This window comes from Salmo salar, chromosome ssa10 (genome assembly GCF_905237065.1).
Source record: "Salmo salar chromosome ssa10, Ssal_v3.1, whole genome shotgun sequence".
Lineage (NCBI taxonomy): Eukaryota > Metazoa > Chordata > Actinopteri > Salmoniformes > Salmonidae > Salmo > Salmo salar.
This window is the reverse complement of record NC_059451.1, coordinates 118,895,021-118,910,056: the sequence shown is the minus strand read 5'-3', so window position 1 is coordinate 118,910,056 and position 15,036 is coordinate 118,895,021. Positions and strand designations below refer to the sequence as shown.

Here is a 15,036-nt window from a genome sequence, read left to right as displayed (position 1 = left end):
TACCGCAGTCATACAGTAAGCCAGGGGTCCTCAACCTTTTCTTGCCCAGGGACCCCCTGCCTGGCAAACCGACAACCTAGGGGCCTACTGTAGTCAGAATTGCGTGTTGATTAGCCTAGGGGCATGTTTCATGTTAACAAAAGCCTGCTCACCAAGTTTAAGCTCACTAATCAAACAAACACAGGACAAAAGAAAAGGTGCTGAATGTGGCAATCTACTGGTTAAAAAAGTATTGTAGCTTTCTAATGACGTTAAGTGTATGTCTCAACTCCCATTCTAAAAGGGGATAGCACCCTGTTGAAACGGGAGCAAACCTGGGACAGTGATATTAATGAGAAAGATGCACGACTCCCGGCGCAAATAGAGCTTGCGGTCCCACATTTAGCAAATGACCTTGCTAACATTAAGTAGGCCATTGACAATGTCTGTATATAATGAACTGGGAATCATTTCTGTCATCAGCACTTGATTATTATATACATATATATTTTTTTTAAATTGTTAACAATGATGACATGCTTTTATATCTGTGGAAAAGAATTTGAATGATGCTGTGTATCTCTTCTTACTAACGTTACGGTATTGTTGTGTTTATAAAAACCAAAAATCCCTTTATGATAGGGATCGGGGCCTGTTAGTAGTAGTTTTGTGATAACTGCACTGTGATTTACATTTTGTGGAGAGAAAAAAAAAACATCGTTTTTCGTTTAGGGATTTTTTTTCTTAACGTGAAGGATTCAATTTCGTACCCCTAGTTCACATCTGCAGTAATGTACAAATAGCTATTCACTAACTTTCTCAAAAACTCTCTTTCTTTTCTTTCTTTCTCTCCACTCCTTTTGTTCTCCATCTGTGGCTGAGTACAGCAGTAATGTACAGCAGTGTGTGAATCGTTACCTGTGTCCTCCCACTGAACAGGCTGACTAGGCGTGAGAGTGATTTGGCTGGCTGCCGCCTGCTGAGAGAGAGCGAGAGAGAGAGTGTGTGTGTGTGTGTGTGTGTGTGTGTGTGTGTGTGTGTGTGTGTGTGTGTGTGTGTGTGTGTGTGTGTGTGTGTGTGTGGGGGGGACTGGTTATCTCTGGGGGCTCCTGTGATGACGCACGTGGTGACGGTGGGGAATGCAGAGGGGCGGAGGGAGGGAGGGAGGGGTGCAGCCAACTCGCAGAGCTCTTTGTTTCAGTTTTCTGCACTCCTCTCGTCCCCCTCTCCTCTCGTCCCCCTCTCCTCTCGTCCCCCTCTCCTCTCCCTCTCCTCTCGTCCCCCTCTCCTCTCGTCCCCCTCTCCTCTTGTCCCCCTCTCCTCTCCCTCTCCTCTCGTCCCCCCTCTCCTCTCGTCCCCCTCTCCTCTCCCTCTCCTCTCGTCCCCCTCTCCTCTCCCTCTCCTCTCCCTCTCCTCTCGTCCCCCTCTCCTCTCATCCCCCTCTCCTCTCCCTCTCCTCTCCCTCTCCTCTCGTCCCCCTCTCCTCTCGTCCCCCTCTCCTCTTGTCCCCCTCTCCTCTCCCTCTCCTCTCGTCCCCCTCTCCTCTCGTCCCCCTCTCCTCTTGTCCCCCTCTCCTCTCGTCCTCCTCTCCTCTCCTTCTCCTCTTGTCCCCCTCTCCTCTTGTCCCCCCTCTCCTCTTGTCCCCCTCTCCTCTCGTCCTGCTCTCCTCTCCCTCTCCTCTCCCTCTCCTCTTGTCCCCCTCTCCTCTTGTCCCCCTCTCCTCTCCCTCTCCTCTTGTCCCCCTCTCCTCTCCCTCTTCTCTCGTCCCCCTCTCCTCTTGTCCCTCTCTCCTCTCCCTCTCCTCTCGTCCCCCTCTCCTCTTGTCCCCCTCTCCTCTTGTCCCCCTCTCCTCTCGTCCTCCTCTCCTCTGATTTCACTGTGGGTACAGTCTGGTGCAGCGCTGCTGTAGGGGTGTGGTGCTGCTGTAGGGGTGTGGTGCTGCTGTAGGGGCGTGGTGCTGCTGTAGGGGTGTGTAGGGGTGTGGAGCTGCTGTAGGGTGTGTAGGGCGTGGTGCTGCTGTAGGGGCGTGGTGCTGCTGTAGGGGCGTGGTGCTGCTGTAGGGGTGTGGTTCTGCTGTAGGGGTGTGGTGCTGCTGTAGGGGTGTGGTGCTGCTGTAGGGGCGTGGTGCTGCAGTAGGGGTATGGTGCTGCTGTAGGGGTGTGGTGCTGCTGTAGGGTGTGGTGCTGCTGTAGGGGTATGGTGCTGCTGTAGGGCGTGGTGCTGCTGTAGGGGTGTGGTGCTGCTGTAGGGGTATGGTGCTGCTGTAGGGGTATGGTGCTGCTGTAGGGGTGTGGTGCTGCTGTAGGGGTATGGTGCTGCTGTAGGGCGTGGTGCTGCTGTAGGGGTATGGTGCTGCTGTAGGGGTGTGGTGCTGCTGTAGGGGTGTGGTGCTGCTGTAGGGGTGTGGTGCTGCTGTAGGGGTATGGTGCTGCTGTAGGTGTGTGGTGCTGCTGTAGGGTGTGGTGCTGCTGTAGGGTGTGGTGTACCCCTCTCCTCCTAAAACAGTCTACCTTTCTAGTGTGTATTTGGCAAGAGATGGAGTTGATTTAGAGGCCACGAGTCCTTAGTTAGTTTCACTTGACAGCTCTGTGACGCAGGGAGGCTGTGGAACATGTAAAGGTGTGAGGATGGGAACACCCACACCCTTTGTCTCTCTCTCTGTTGCTCTCTGTCGCTCTCTCTCTATCTTTGTCTTTCTTTGTCTCTCTCTCTGTCTCTCTCTGTCGCTCTGTCTCTGTCGCTCTGTCTCTATCTTTGTCTGTCGCTCTCTGTCTCTGACCAGCCCTCACTCTGTCTCTCTCGCTCTCTCACACCAGCCCTGTGTCTCTCTCTCTCTCTCTCTCTCTCTCTCTCTCTCTCTCTCTCTCTCTCTCTCTCTCTCTCTCTCTCTCTCTCTGTCTCTCTCTCTGTGTTAGCTATGGTGTGATTACACACACACATCAGTCAGTCAGGTTTACTCCCTGTGGTCAAGGCCGTGGTACTTCTGGAAATGTACTCAATGTTCAGAGGAAGGTGTTAACATGTGCTGCTGGCTCAATGAGACTCTTTGTCCATCTCTCCCTCTGCCCCCCCCCTCTCACCCCACATCTCTCTCCCCCTTTTTCTCACAGACCACTTGCTCTGACAAAGCCCATCCTCTGACCACATGTTTTGTGTCTTTCTCCGTGTGTGTGTGTGTGTGTGTGTGTGTGTGTGTGTGTGTGTGTGTGTGTGTGTGTGTGTGTGTGTGTGTGTGTGTGTGTGTGTGTGTGTGTGTGTGTGTGTGTGTGGTGCATGCACGTGTGTTGTCCTGCAGCCTGCCTGATGTGTGGGTGAACGAGACAGAGCGTTCTCAGCTGAACACCAAAGTGGTTCACTTATCCCAGCTACCACAGGACAGTGCCATGCTGCTAGACCCCAACATCTACAGGTCAGTGAGTGTGTGTCTTTCTTCTGTGTGTGTTTGTGTGTGACTGAATCACCAGTCTACAGGAATAGCATGAACTGAGAAGAGGAACACACTGTCTAGACCTGTCTTCTCTAACTAGACCTGTCTTCTCTAACTAGACCTGTCTTCTCTGTCTAGACCTGTCTTCTCTGTCTCGACCTGTCTTCTCTGTCTAGACCTGTCTTCTCTAACTAGACTTGTCTTCTCTGTCGAGACCCGTGTTCTCTGTCGAGACCCGTCTTCTCTGTCTAGACCTGTCTTCTCTGTCTAGACCTGTCTTCTTTGTCTAGACCTGTCTTCTCTGTCTAGACCTGTCTTCTCTGACTAGACCTGTCTTCTCTGTCTTGACCTGTCTTACCTAACTAGACCTGTCTTATCTAAAATGACCTGTCTTCTCTGTCTAGACCTGTCTTCTCTAACTAGACTTGTCTTCTCTGTCTAGACCTGTCTTCTCTGACTAGACCTGTCTTCTCTGTCTATACCTGTCTTCTCTGTCTAGACCTGTCTTCTCTAACTAGACTTGTCTTCTCTGTCTAGACCTGTCTTCTCTGTCTAGACCTGTCTTCTCTGTCTATACCCTTCTCTGTCTAGACTTTCTCTGTCTAGCCCCCTATCCCTGCTCTGAGTGGCCACAGAAAGCCCCCTGTCCCTGCTCTGAGTGGCCACAGAAAGCCCCCTGTCCCTGCTCTGAGTGGCCACAGAAAGCCCCCTATCCCTGCTCTGTGCCATCTCTCTGCACAGTCCTTCTCCCCACCAGGTGGCGCCATCCCTTGACTTCTATCTAGAAACCCAGGTCAGGAAGCTGCCTTTTCTCATGTGAGATAGATGTGTGTTCTCTGTATGTGACGAGGCAGGTGTCCAACGCTGCCCCAACCTGCTCTGACCCTAGTGGCTATGACTAAAATGTTAAAGCTGGAGAGGAATCAGAGGAGGCTGGTGGGAGGAACCTTCTGAGGATGGGCTCATTGTAATGACTGGAATGGAATTAATGGAACATGTGGTTTCCATATGTGTAATGTTTATGACTCTGTTCCGTTTATTCCCTTCCAGCCATTACAGTGAGCCCTTCCTCCTATAGCTCCCCCCACCAGCCTCCTCTGAGAGGACTATAAGGTGGTGTGTTAGACTCTGTCATCAGGACTAGGGAAAATATTCACCATTAAATTGCATGGCCAAGTAACCTTGGCTAAGACCTGATGGCACTATAGCCCCTCAGGTTAGCAGCGTGATCCTCCTCGTACTATCCATGTTACAATCTTCTCAGCACTGTACAGGGCAGGCCTATCCTTCACTTCACTGTCCTCCCATATACACGGCAAGGGGAAAAATCAGGTTACTGTAGGTTTATGACCTGCCGTATAAAAGACTGAAAATGAATACTGAAACAGGAACAATGTGTCTATATTAAGAGCGGAGATATATGACAACGGAAGCTCCTGTATCGGCTGGCTGGTCAGGGCTAGATGAGTTTAGACATGGAGGGGCTCGATAGAAAAAAAGACTGTCGGCCAATGGGTGTCTCCACGGCCGGCCAATGGATGTCAAGGATTCAAGGAACTGTGCACACACGCATACATATACATATATATATATATATATATATATATATATATATATATATATATATATATATATATATATATATATACACAGTTGAAGTCGGAAGTTTACATAAACCTTAGCCAAATACATTTAAACTAAGTTTTTCACAATTACTGACATTGAATCCTAGTAAAAATTCCCTGTCTTATTTCAGTTAGGATCACCACTTTATTTTAAGAACGTGAAATGTCAGAATAATAGTAGAGAGAATAATTTATTTGAACTTTTATTTCTTTCATCACATTCCGAGTGCGTCAGAAGTTTACATACACTCAATTAGTATTTGGTAGCATTGCCTTTAAATTGTTTAACCTGGGTCAAACGTGTCAGGTAGCCTTCCACAAGCTTCCAATAAATTGGATGAATTTTGGCCCATTCCTCCTGACAGAGCTGGTGTAACTGAGTCAGGTTTGTAGGCCTCCTTGCTCGCACACGCTTTTTCAGTTCTGCCCACAAATGTTCTATAGGATAGAGGTCAGGGCTTTGTGATGGCCGCTCCAATATCTTGACTTTGTTGTCCTTAAGCCATTTTGCCACAACTTTGGAAGTATGCTTGTGGTCATTGTCCATTCTGAAGACCCATTTACGATCAAGCTTTAACTTCCTGACTGATGTCTTGAGATGTTGCTTCAATATATCCACCAAATTTTCCTCCCTCATGATGTCATCTATTTTGTGAAGTGCACCAGTCCCTCCTGCAGCAAAGCACCCCCACAACATGATGCTGCCACCCCCATGCTTCACGGTTGGGATGGTATTCTTCGGCTTGCAAGCCTCCCCCTTTTTCCTCCAAACATAACGATGGTCATTATGGCCAAACAATTCTATTTTTGTTTCATCAGACCAGAGGACATTTCTCCAAAAAGTACGATCTTTGTTCCTTTGTGCTGTTGCAAACCGTAATCTGGCTTTTTTATGGCGGTTTTGGAGCAGTGTGCTTCTTCCTTGCTGAGTGGCCTTTCAGGTTATGTCAATATAGGACTCGTTTTACTGTGGATATAGATACTTTTGTACCTGTTTCCTTCAGCATCTTCACAAGGTCCTTTGCTGTTGTTCTGCGATTGATTTGCACTTTTCGCACCAAATTATCTCTAGGAGAAAGAATGCGTCTCCTTCCTGAGCGGTATGACGGCTACGTGGTCCCATGGTGTTTATACTAGCGTACTATTGTTTGTACAGATGAACGTGGTACCTTCAGGCATTTGGAAATTGCCCCCAAGGATGAACCAGACTTGTGGAGGTCTACAGTTTTTTTTTTAGGTCTTGGTTGATTTATTTTGACTTTCCCATGATGTCAAGCAAAGAGGCAATGAGTTTGAAGGTAGGCCTTGAAATACATCCACAGGTACACCTCCAATTGACTCAAATGATGTCAATGAGCCTATCAGAAGCTTCTAAAGCCATGACATAATTTTCTGGAATTTTCCCAGCTGTTTAAATGCACAGTCAACTTAGTGTATGTAAACTTCTGACCCACTGGAATTGTGATTCAGTGAATTATAAATTAAATAATCTGTCTGTAAACAATTGTTGGAAAAATTACTTGTCATGCACAAAGTAGATGTCCTATCTGACTTGCCAAAACTATAGTTTGTTAACAAGACATTTGTGGAGTGGTTGAAAAACGAGTTTTAATGACTCCAACCTAAGTGTATGTAAACTTCCGACTTCAACTGTATATATCAAAAGTTTGGGGTCACTTTGAAATGTCGTTATTTTCCATGAAAACATACATGAACTGATTAGGAAATATAGCCAAGACGTTGACAAGGTTATAAATAATGATTTTTAATTGAAATAATAATTGTGTCCTGTGCTTTCATCAAAGAATCCATTTGAAGCAATTACAGTCTTGCAAACCTTTGGCATTCTAGTTGTCAATTTGTTGAGGTAATCTGAAGAGATTTCACCCCACGCTTCCTGAAGCACTTCCCACAAGTTGGATTGGCTTGATGGGCACTTCTTACGTATCATATGGTCAGGCTGCTCCCACAACAGCTCAATAGAGTTGAGATCTGGTGACTGTGCTAGCCACTCCATTATAGACAGAATACCAGCTGACTGCTTCTTCCCTAACTAGTTCTGTCATAGTTTGGAGCTGTGCTTTGGGTCATTGTCCTGATGTAGGAGGAAATTGGCTCCAATTAAGCTCTGTCCACAAGGTATGGCATGGCGTTGCAAAATGGAGTTATAGCCTTCCTTCTTCAAGATCCCTTTTACCCTGTACAAATCTCCCCCTTTACCACCACCAAAGCACCCCCAGACCATCACATTGCCTCCATCATGCTTGACAGACCGCGTCAAGCACTCCTCCAGCATCTTTTCATTTTTTCTGCGTCTCACGAATGTTCTTTTTTGTGCTCCGAGCACCTCAAACTTAGATTGGTCTGTCCATAAAAAAAATGTCCAATCTTCCTCTGTCCAGTGTCTGTGTTCTTTTGCCCATCTTAGTATTTTCTTTTTATTGGCCAGTCTGAGAAATGTCTTTTTCTTTGCAACTCTGCCTAGAAGACCAGCATCCCGGAGTCACCTCTTCACTGTTGACGTTGAGACTGGTGTTTTGTGGGTACTATTTAATAAAGCTGCCAGTTGCCAAGAGTGTGCAAAGCTGTCATCAAGGCAAAGGGTGGCTACATTGAAGAATCTCAAATATAAAATATATTTTTATTTGTTTAACAGTCTTTTGGTTACTACATGATTCCATATGTGTTATTTCATAGTTTTGATGTCTTCACTATTATTATACAATGTAGAAAATAGTAAAAAATAAAGAGATACCCTTGAATGAGTAGGTGTCCAAACTTTTGACTGGTACTGTGTATATATATATATATATATATATACACACACACGCACACACACACACACTTTCTTCACACATGCTCTGTTTCATGTCTCCTCAGAGCGTTACCACAGAAGCGGCTGAAGCGGAGGTAAGCATTACATATTAAGAGCTGATCCTGTCAATGTCCCTACAGTCTGCCACACCGGAGAGGTCATGTTTACAATGTCACATCTTTTCCCTCTTTTTCCCCAGTCTGTAAGGATTCCTCTGTAGCTGTAAGGTTAGGATTCCTCTGTAGCTGTACGGTTAGGATTCCTCTGTAGCTGTAGGGTTAGGATTACTCTGTAGCTGTAGGGTTAGGATTACTCTGTAGCTGTAAGGTTAGGATTCCTCTGTAGCTGTACGGTTAGGATTCCTCTGTAGCTGTACGGTTAGGATTACTCTGTAGCTGTAAGGTTAGGATTCCTCTGTAGCTGTAAGGTTAGGATTCCTCTGTAGCTGTAAGGTTAGGATTCCTCTGTAGCTGTACGGTTAGGATTCCTCTGTAGCTGTAAGGTTAGGATTCCTCTGTAGCTGTAAGGTTAGGATTCCTCTGTAGCTGTAAGGTTAGGATTCCTCTGTAGCTGTACGGTTAGGATTCCTCTGTAGCTGTAAGTTTAGGATTCCTCTGTAGCTGTAGGGTTAGGATTCCTCTGTAGCTGTAGGGTTAGGATTCCTCTGTAGCTGTAGGGTTAGGACTCCTCTATAGCTATAGGGTTAGGATTCCTCTGTAACTGTAAGGTTAGGATTACTCTGTAGCTGTAGGGTTAGGATTACTCTGTAGCTGTAGGGTTAGGATTCCTCTGTCGCTGTAGGGTTAGGATTCCTCTGTAGCTGTAGGGTTAGGATTACTCTGTAGCTGTAGGGTTAGGATTCCTCTGTAGCTGTAGGGTTAGGACTCCTCTATAGCTATAGGGTTAGGATTCCTCTGTAACTGTAAGGTTAGGATTACTCTGTAGCTGTAGGGTTAGGATTACTCTGTAGCTGTAGGGTTAGGATTCCTCTGTCGCTGTAGGGTTAGGATTCCTCTGTAGCTGTAGGGTTAGGATTACTCTGTAGCTGTAAGGTTAGGATTACTCTGTAGCTGTAGGGTTAGGATTCCTCTGTAGCTGTAGGGTTAGGATTCCTCTGTCGCTGTAGGGTTAGGATTCCTCTGTAGCTGTAGGGTTAGGATTACTCTGTAGCTGTAAGGTTAGGATTACTCTGTAGCTGTAGGGTTAGGATTCCTCTGTAGCTGTAGGGTTAGGATTCCTCTGTAGCTGTAGGGTTAGGATTACTCTGTAGCTGTAGGGTTAGGATTACTCTATAGCTGTAGGGTTAGGATTACTCTGTAGCTGTAAGGTTAGGATTCCTCTGTAGCTGTAGGGTTAGGATTAGTTTACAGCTGTAGGGTTAGGATTACTCTATAGCTGTAGGGTTGGGATTACTCTGTAGCTGTAGGGTTAGGATTCCTCTGTTGTTTTAGGGTTAGGATTACTCTATAGCTGTAGGGTTAGGATTCCTCTGTAGCTGTAGGGTTATGATTAGTTTACAGCTGTAGGGTTAGGATTACTCTATAGCTGTAGGGTTGGGATTACTCTGTAGCTGTAGGGTTAGGATTCCTCTGTAGCTGTAGGGTTAGGATTACTCTATAGCTGTAGGGTTAGGATTCCTCTGTAGCTGTAGGGTTATGATTACTCTGTAGCTGTAGGGTTAGGATTCCTCTGTAGCTGTAGGGTTAGGATTCCTCTGTAGCTGTAGGGTTAGGATTCCTCTGTAGCTGTAGGGTTAGGATTACTCTGTAGCTGTAAGGTTAGGATTACTCTGTAGCTGTAGGGTTAGGATTACTCTATAGCTGTAGGGTTAGGATTACTCTGTAGCTGTAAGGTTAGGATTCCTCTGTAGCTGTAGGGTTAGGATTAGTTTACAGCTGTAGGGTTAGGATTACTCTATAGCTGTAGGGTTGGGATTACTCTGTAGCTGTAGGGTTAGGATTCCTCTGTAGCTGTAGGGTTAGGATTACTCTATAGCTGTAGGGTTAGGATTCCTCTGTAGCTGTAGGGTTATGATTACTCTGTAGCTGTAGGGTTAGGATTCCTCTGTAGCTGTAGGGTTAGGATTCCTCTGTAGCTGTAGGGTTAGGATTACTCTGTAGCTGTAGGGTTAGGATTACTCTGTAGCTGTAGGGTTAGGATTACTCTGTAGCTGTAGGGTTAGGATTCCTCTGTAGCTGTAGGGTTAGGATTACTCTATAGCTGTAGGGTTAGGATTACTCTGTAGCTGTAGGGTTAGGATTACTCTGTAGCTGTAGGGTTAGGATTCCTCTGTAGCTGTAGGGTTAGGATTCCTCTGTAGCTGTAGGGTTAGGATTCCTCTGTAGCTGTAGGGTTAGGATTACTCTGTAGCTGTAGGGTTAGGATTCCTCTGTAGCTGTAGGGTTAGGATTACTCTGTAGCTGTAGGGTTAGGATTCCTCTGTAGCTGTAGGGTTAGGATTACTGAAATACCGTACTTAAATTTTTTTGGGGAAAATGTATAATAATTGCTTGTGAAAGCACTCACGTTGAAATGAAATTATGTCAAATGAAATCGTCTTCATCAGTCCATATAATGTTGATAATGACTCCAATAATGATGATGTAATGTTGATAATGACTCCAATAGTGATGATATAATGTTGATAATGACTCTGATAATGCTGTTGATATAATGTTGATAATGACTCCAATAGTGATGATGATATAATGTTGACAATGACTCCAATAATGATGATATCATGTTGACAATGACTCCAATAGTGATGATATAATGTTGATAATGACTGATAATGCTGTTGATATAATGTTGATAATGACTCCAATAGTGATGATGATATAATGTTGACAATGACTCCAATAATGATGATATAATGTTGACAATGACTCCAACAATGATGACATAATGTCGATAATGTCTCCAATAATGATGATGATATAATGTGGATAAGGACTCCAATAATGATGATATAATGTGGATTATGACTCCAATAATTATGATATAATGTGGATGACTCCAAAAATGATATACTGATGATAATGACTTCGATAATGTCTTCAATAATTATGATATGTTGATAACGACTCCAATAATGATTATATAATGTTGATAATGACTCCAATAATGATGATATAATGTTGAGAATGACTCCAATAATATCTCCAATAATGAAGATATAATGTGGGTAATGATGCCAATAGTGATAATATGTGGATAATGATTCCAATAATGATGGTGATATGTGGATAGTGACTCCAAAAATGATTATATAATGTGGATAATGACTGCAATAATCATGATATAATGTTGATGACTCCAATAATGATGATTTAATGTGGATAATGACTCCTACAATGCTGAAAATGTGGTGAACGACTCCAGTAATGATGATATGATGTTGATAATGACTCCAATAATAGTGATATGATGTCAATAATGACTCCAATAACGATGACATGATGTTGATAATGACTCCAATAATGATGATAAGATGTAGATATTGATTACAATATTGACTCCAATAATGTTGATAATGACTCCAATAATGATTATATGATGTCGATAATGACTCCAGTAATGATGCTATAATGGTGATAATGACTCCAATAATGATGCTATAATGGTGATAATGACTCCAGTAATGATGATATAATGTCGATAATGACTCCAATAATGATTATATGTTGTTGATAATGACTCCAGTAATGATAATGGTGATAATGGTGATGACTATTCTATAAGCTAGCCATTATCTTACAGTTGCACGACATGGTGCGTGCTTATTCTTGGGTTCTCACGCTGTTCCGTTCTAATTGATACGGTGTGTTTCCACATGACCTGCCTGACCTAGACCTCTGAACTTCTAGCACCAGGAGACCCTGTGACCTTTGACCCCAAACTGAAGCAGAGGAGGCAGAAGGAGAGGGAGGAGGCAGAAGGAGATGGGGGGGAGAGGTATGGGGGAGAGTGAGGGGAGGAGAGAGAGGAGGAGAGGTATGGGGGAAAGAGAGGGGAGGAGAGGTATGGGGAGAGAGAGGAGAGGAGAGGAGAGGTATGGGGGAGAGAGAGGAGAGGAGAGGTATGGGGGAGAGAGAGGAGAGGAGAGGTATGGGGGAGAGAGAGGGGAGGAGAGGTATGGGGGAGAGAGAGGAGAGGGGAGGTATGGGGAAGAGAGATGGGAGGAGAGGAGAGGTATGGGGAGAGAGGAGAGGTATGGGGGAGAGAGGAGAGGAGAGGCATGGGGGAGAGTGAGGGGAGGAGAGAGAGGAGGAGAGGTATGGGGGAAAGAGAGGGGAGGAGAGGTATGGGGGAGAGAGAGGAGAGGAGAGGTATGGGGGAGAGAGAGGAGAGGAGAGGTATGGGGGAGAGAGAGGGGAGGAGAGGTATGGGGGAGAGAGAGGAGAGGGGAGGTATGGGGAAGAGAGATGGGAGGAGAGGAGAGGTATGGGGGAGAGAGGAGAGGCATGGGGGAGAGAGGAGAGCAGAGGTATGGGGAGAGAGAGGGGAGGAGAGGTATGGGAGAGAGAGAGGAGAGCAGAGGTATGGGGAGAGAGGGGAGGAGAGAGAGGAGAGGTATGGGGAGAGAGAGGGGAGGAGCGGTATGGGGGAGAGAGAGGAGAGGAGAGGTATGGGGGAGAGAGAGGGGAGGAGAGGTATGGGGGAGAGAGAGGAGAGGAGAGGTATGGGGAGAGAGGGGAGGAGAGAGAGGAGAGGAGAGGTATGGGGAGAGAGAGGGGAGGAGAGGTATGGGGGAAAGAGAGGGGAGGAGAGGTATGGGGGAGAGAGAGGGGAGGAGAGGTATGGGGGAGAGAGAGGGGAGGAGAGAGAGGAGAGGTATGGGGGAGAGATAGGGGAGGAGAGAGAGGAGAGGTATGGGGAGAGAGAGGAGAGGTATGGGGGAGAGAGGGGAGGAGAGGAGATGTATGGGGAAGAGAGAGGGGAGAGGAGGGGTATGGGGGAGAGAGGAGAGGCATGGGGGAGAGAGGGGAGGAGAGGTATGGGGAAGAGAGATGGGAGGAGAGGAGAGGAGAGGTATGGGGGAGAGAGGAGAGGAGAGGCATGGGGGAGAGAGGAGAGCAGAGGTATGGGGAAGAGAGGAGAGGAGAGGTATGGGGGAGAGAGAGGGGAGGAGAGGAGAGGTATGGAGGAGAGAGAGGGGAGAGGAGGAGAAAGAGGGGAGGAGAGGTATGGGGAGAGAGAGGGAAGACAAGGTGAGAATCTCAATTGGTTTTACTCGACTCAGCACGTCCTGTCCTCTCCTCCCCGGGTCAAAGGTCATTGAGGAAACGTGGAAACAAATGTTCTTGTCGTCCAAATAGAGAGCCAACAAATGTGAACGATGATGAAGGCCAGGGATGAAGAAGCGTCTAGCGACTTGCTGGCGCCGAGGCCCAGCGTGATGACTCAATCACGATTTATGACATTGTTTGGATGGCTGACCTATCTGTAGGCTATCACAGGGGCCAACACACACTTTATCTGTGGCTTTCTCCGAGGAGGGACTTTCCCGTAGAACTCTGGGAGCACGGACACCATTGGAGGTGTGAATACTGAGGAAAACTTTTATTGACGAAATGAATATTACTGTGTGAATTAAATGGTCATGTTTTGGATTGTTTCAAGAAAGAAAAAAGAGAGCTATGAATGTTGTTTTATTGTACTGTAAATTTTCTGGATTTGCTGTTACATGGAAACTGTTATTCTGTTCATCGGATGGCAGATAGTCCATAGAGGGAGGACACGGGTGTAATCTTTATCATACAGTGTATTGAGGTGTGGTGATTAGATTAGAGAATGAGTGTGAAGTTTTATGCCTTCTGTTTTAAATGTTTTTGGGGCCATATAATGTGACTAGACGATGGGAGATACTGGGATTTGGCACTCTTAGAAGAATAAAAGCTGGCTTTGATCATGGAGTCATTGTAAACCAATCTCCTGGCCTCTAGCTGTGCAGCTCTGAACTCAATCATGTAATGCTAGGACATTGATTTCAAGATATTAACCTCTTAATAATTGCATTACGGTAAACCTAGATTTTATTTTACCTGGTAAGTTGACTGAGAACACATGCTCATTTACAGCAACAAACTGGGGAATAGTTACAAGGGGGTGAATGAGCCAATTGGAAGCTGGGGATGATTAGGTGGCCAATGATGTTATGAGGGCCAGATTGGGAACGTAGCCAGGACACCATGGTTAACACCTCTACTTTAACAATAAGTGACATGGGATCTTTAGTGACCACAGAGAGTCAGGTCACCCGTTTAATGTCCCATCTGAAAGACGGCACCCTACACAGGGCAATGTCCCCAATCACTGCCCTGGGGCATTTTTTTAGACCAGAGGAGAAGAGTGCCTCCTACTGGTCCTCCAACACCACTTCCAGCAGCATCTGGTCTCCCATCCAGGGACTGACCCTGTTTAGCTTCAAAGGCAAGCCAGCAGTGGGATGCAGGGTGGTATGCCGCTGGCTACGTTTATCTTATAGTATTCCGAGTGGTGATGCAAGCTTCACTACAGTACCTAGGTTAGCTCCGTTGGATAGGATTATGGACCTTCAGCATTCACAAAATAATGGAGTCAGATGGTATATCGTACGTTGGTCATATTCCCCTAGCCTAATTCTAGCTAGTTGTGTAAGACATTTAGCAGGTAAAAGGATGAATAGAATATTGTTTTTAAATGTGAGCATGCTTTCCTCCTTCCAGAAAACTGCTGATTTCAAAGGGGTTGTTAAAGCTCCCGAGTGGCGCCGTGGTCTAAGGCACTGCATCAAATCAAATGTTATTTGTCACGTGCGCCGAATACAACAGGTGTAGACCTTACAGTGAAATGTTTACTTACAAGCCCTTAACCAACAATGCTTTAAGAAGTTAATAAAAAAAAAAAAATAACTGTTAAGTAAAAAATAGACAAGTAGAAAAAAGAAAATAAAAGTAACAAATAATTAAACAGCAGCAGTAAAATAACAAGCGAGGCTATATACAGGAGGTACCGGTACAGAGTCAATGTGCAGGGACACCGGTTAGTCAAGGTAATTGAGGTAATATGTGCATGTAGGTAGAGGTAAAGTGACTATGCATAGATAATAAACAGAGAGTAGCAGCAGCGTAAAAGAGGGATCTGGGTAGCCCTTTGATCAGCTGTTTAGGGGTCTTATGGCTTGGGGGTAGAAGCTGTTAAAGAAGCCT

At 45.7% G+C, this 15,036-nt stretch overlaps 1 protein-coding gene across 4 annotated transcripts in view; it reads left to right on the top strand.

The window, feature by feature from the left end:
• Positions 1-15,036, top strand: part of LOC106561744 (zinc finger protein aebp2) — a 105,480-nt gene that overhangs the window by 68,061 nt on the left and 22,383 nt on the right. For 2 of the 4 annotated variants that reach the window (XM_014125972.2, XM_014125973.2), the window contains exons 7-8: positions 3,275-3,388; positions 7,912-7,941. In XM_014125972.2, the coding sequence (XP_013981447.2) occupies positions 3,275-3,388; positions 7,912-7,941 (144 nt within the window). Of the gene's footprint in view, positions 1-3,274; positions 3,389-7,911; positions 7,942-8,045; positions 11,375-13,164; positions 13,755-15,036 lie in introns of those variants that run through there. The other 2 variants (XM_014125974.2, XM_014125975.2) reach the window with 2 other exon arrangements.